The sequence below is a fragment of the Trichechus manatus genome, unplaced genomic scaffold (genome assembly GCF_000243295.1).
Source record: "Trichechus manatus latirostris isolate Lorelei unplaced genomic scaffold, TriManLat1.0 scaffold00135, whole genome shotgun sequence".
Classification (NCBI taxonomy): domain Eukaryota; kingdom Metazoa; phylum Chordata; class Mammalia; order Sirenia; family Trichechidae; genus Trichechus; species Trichechus manatus.
In genome coordinates, this window is record NW_004444071.1 from 6,641,706 (window position 1) to 6,644,093 (window position 2,388).

Below are 2,388 nucleotides of genomic sequence, written 5' to 3' on the forward strand. Positions count from 1 at the left end.
AGACGTCAGAATGAAATAATGGCCAAAATCCAAGCAGCTATCATACAGATTCCTAAACCTTCATCAAATCGTACTTTGAAAGCACTTGAGGCCCAAAAACTGATGAAGAAGAAGAAAGAGGCAGAGGTAAGTGGTAACCCTTTAATATTGTGATGAGGTTGTCTTAATGAAAGAATGGTCTTTCCCTAAAACATACAGAGAGCCCTCCCAAACCTTGTCACTTTCTTATCAAATTATTTCTAGCCTTGGCCCTTCTTATTGAAAGCTTCTCCACTTTTTGCATATCTACTCCATTTTACACTCTTACTTATTCAGAATCAGAGAATGTCAGCTTTAGGTCAGGGATGGCTAACTCCTGTTAAATGTGAGTCCTGTCTGGAGTCCTGTGTTGAGAAGGATTCTGAGGCTACTACCAAACTAAGCCAGAATGGGTATTGCTGTCAATGTGTCATAACCGCCATAGGTACCAAGCCCAAGCCCATTGCCGTTGAGTCGATTCTGACTCATAGTGACCCTATAGAACAGAGTAGAACTTCCCCATAGGGTTTCCAAGGAGTGGCTGGTGGATTCAAACTGCTGACCTTTTGGTTAGCAGGCTGAGCTCTTAACCACTTTGTCACCAGGGCTCCATCACTAGTGTAGGTATCTTAAATTTGAATATACTTAACAATCTGCAATTCATAGAAAAATCGTATGGTATGGTAAGGAGGAACTGAGTGAAAACATATAGTAGAAATGGAGCATAGATGATATGTGTAACATGATTGGCCCCTGCTCTGGTGCAGTGGTTAAGAGCTCAGGCTGCTAACCAAAAGGTCAGCAGTTCGAATCCACCAGGGGCTCCTTGGAAACTCTATGGGGCAGTTCTACTCTGCCCTATAGGGTCTCTATGAGTCAGAATCGACTCAACGGCACACAACAACAACACTAGTGATATTCTACTAGACCATACCATCACTCCATAGAATACAATCTGATTCTATTTCATAGGGGGGGCAATACTACATTTTGAAACTAATTCCTGCGGTCTACACTGCGTATGCTACAATGACTGAATGATACTTGCTTCTGTGACTAATAAAAAGAATAATAGCTACCATTTATCGAGCATCTACCATATGCCAGGCTCTGGATTGGGTACTTCACATTATCTGATTTGTAAATAACTCTCTAAGTAGAGTATCATTTTCCCCATTTTGCATAAGGAAACTGAGACTCAGAAAGATGACATGACTTACCAAAGTTCACGGTGTTAGTAAAGCAGGGCTAACAGAGCCCTCTGATTGTGAAATGCATTGCATTTTGTATCAGTCCACCTTTTTTTGCTTTTTTAATACTAACAAAATATCTTGTACATGGGTTCTTAAAAAATACCACCCACAGAGGCTTCTTTCTGACCCCATTTGGTAAGATATTATCATATTTCTTTGGGTTGATTAAAGTTTATTACTAAGGATTTGCAGTAGGCAGCAGTTGGGCTAAATTAATTTTCAGAGGACAAACAAAGTAAATAAGGTTGCACAAGGGATGTTTAAAATACCTGAGACAATTTTTTTAAGAAATAGTAATTTATATACATATAATGCTTATTCAAGTTTAAAAAATTACAATAACAATATATGTCCTGACTCCTGATAATGTCCATTCTCATTAAAAGACCTTCGGTACACTGTTAGAGCCAGAATCCTGAAACAAGTGATTTCGTTTAGGCAATTTTCATGTTCTTTTAGGGATTCTTAGCCTAGTCTAAAAGTAATAAATAAGATTATAAAAATTATGACTTTAGAATGCAGACTTTTCATATCTTGCCTTCTAATTAGCTACAGTTAATAATTCATGTCACCTTATATACTTGAATGAATATGGTAGATGATGATTTTCAGTGGTTTTTAGAAGCAGAGAACTGATAATGAATTTTCTTTAAAGGATGTGGCCAATGAGATTAAGAAGTTTGAAGCATTAATAAAAAAGGATCTCCAGACAAAAGAAAGGTGGGATGTGAACTATTTTAATAATCACGAAACTTCATTGTCTTTTACACATAACTTGTGAATATTTAGAAATAGTTTATCTGGAATCTTTTCACTTTGCAGAATCTTCATTAAGAGGGCATATGAGGGAAGATAAATGAGGTGAAATTCAGATTAATTGTCCATTAATGACTTCTGTAAAGGTCAAGAGGGAGAGTGGCTATTAGAAGATGTGGAATTAGTTTAGTTTTCTGTTCTCTGCTTACTGTTTTAAGTTCACACATTTTTAAAATATTTGCTAAAATTGTTTCAAACTACTACTAATTTGAATTCATCACAGCAAAGCCTTTATTAGACTCTAGTTTTTTTCTCCTTGTTTTATCCTCAGCATTTAGCACAGGGACCAGCAATTAAGAGT

The 2,388-nt window shown here is 36.7% G+C and overlaps 1 protein-coding gene across 1 annotated transcript in view; it reads left to right on the forward strand.

Annotated features, from left to right (window-relative positions):
• Positions 1–2,388, forward strand: part of SPEF2 (sperm flagellar 2) — a 265,827-nt gene that overhangs the window by 35,529 nt on the left and 227,910 nt on the right. Inside the window, exons 3-4 of the mRNA XM_012558083.1 lie at positions 10–126; positions 1,927–1,991. Coding sequence (XP_012413537.1) covers positions 10–126; positions 1,927–1,991 — 182 coding nt within the window. The remainder of the gene's footprint in view (positions 1–9; positions 127–1,926; positions 1,992–2,388) is intronic.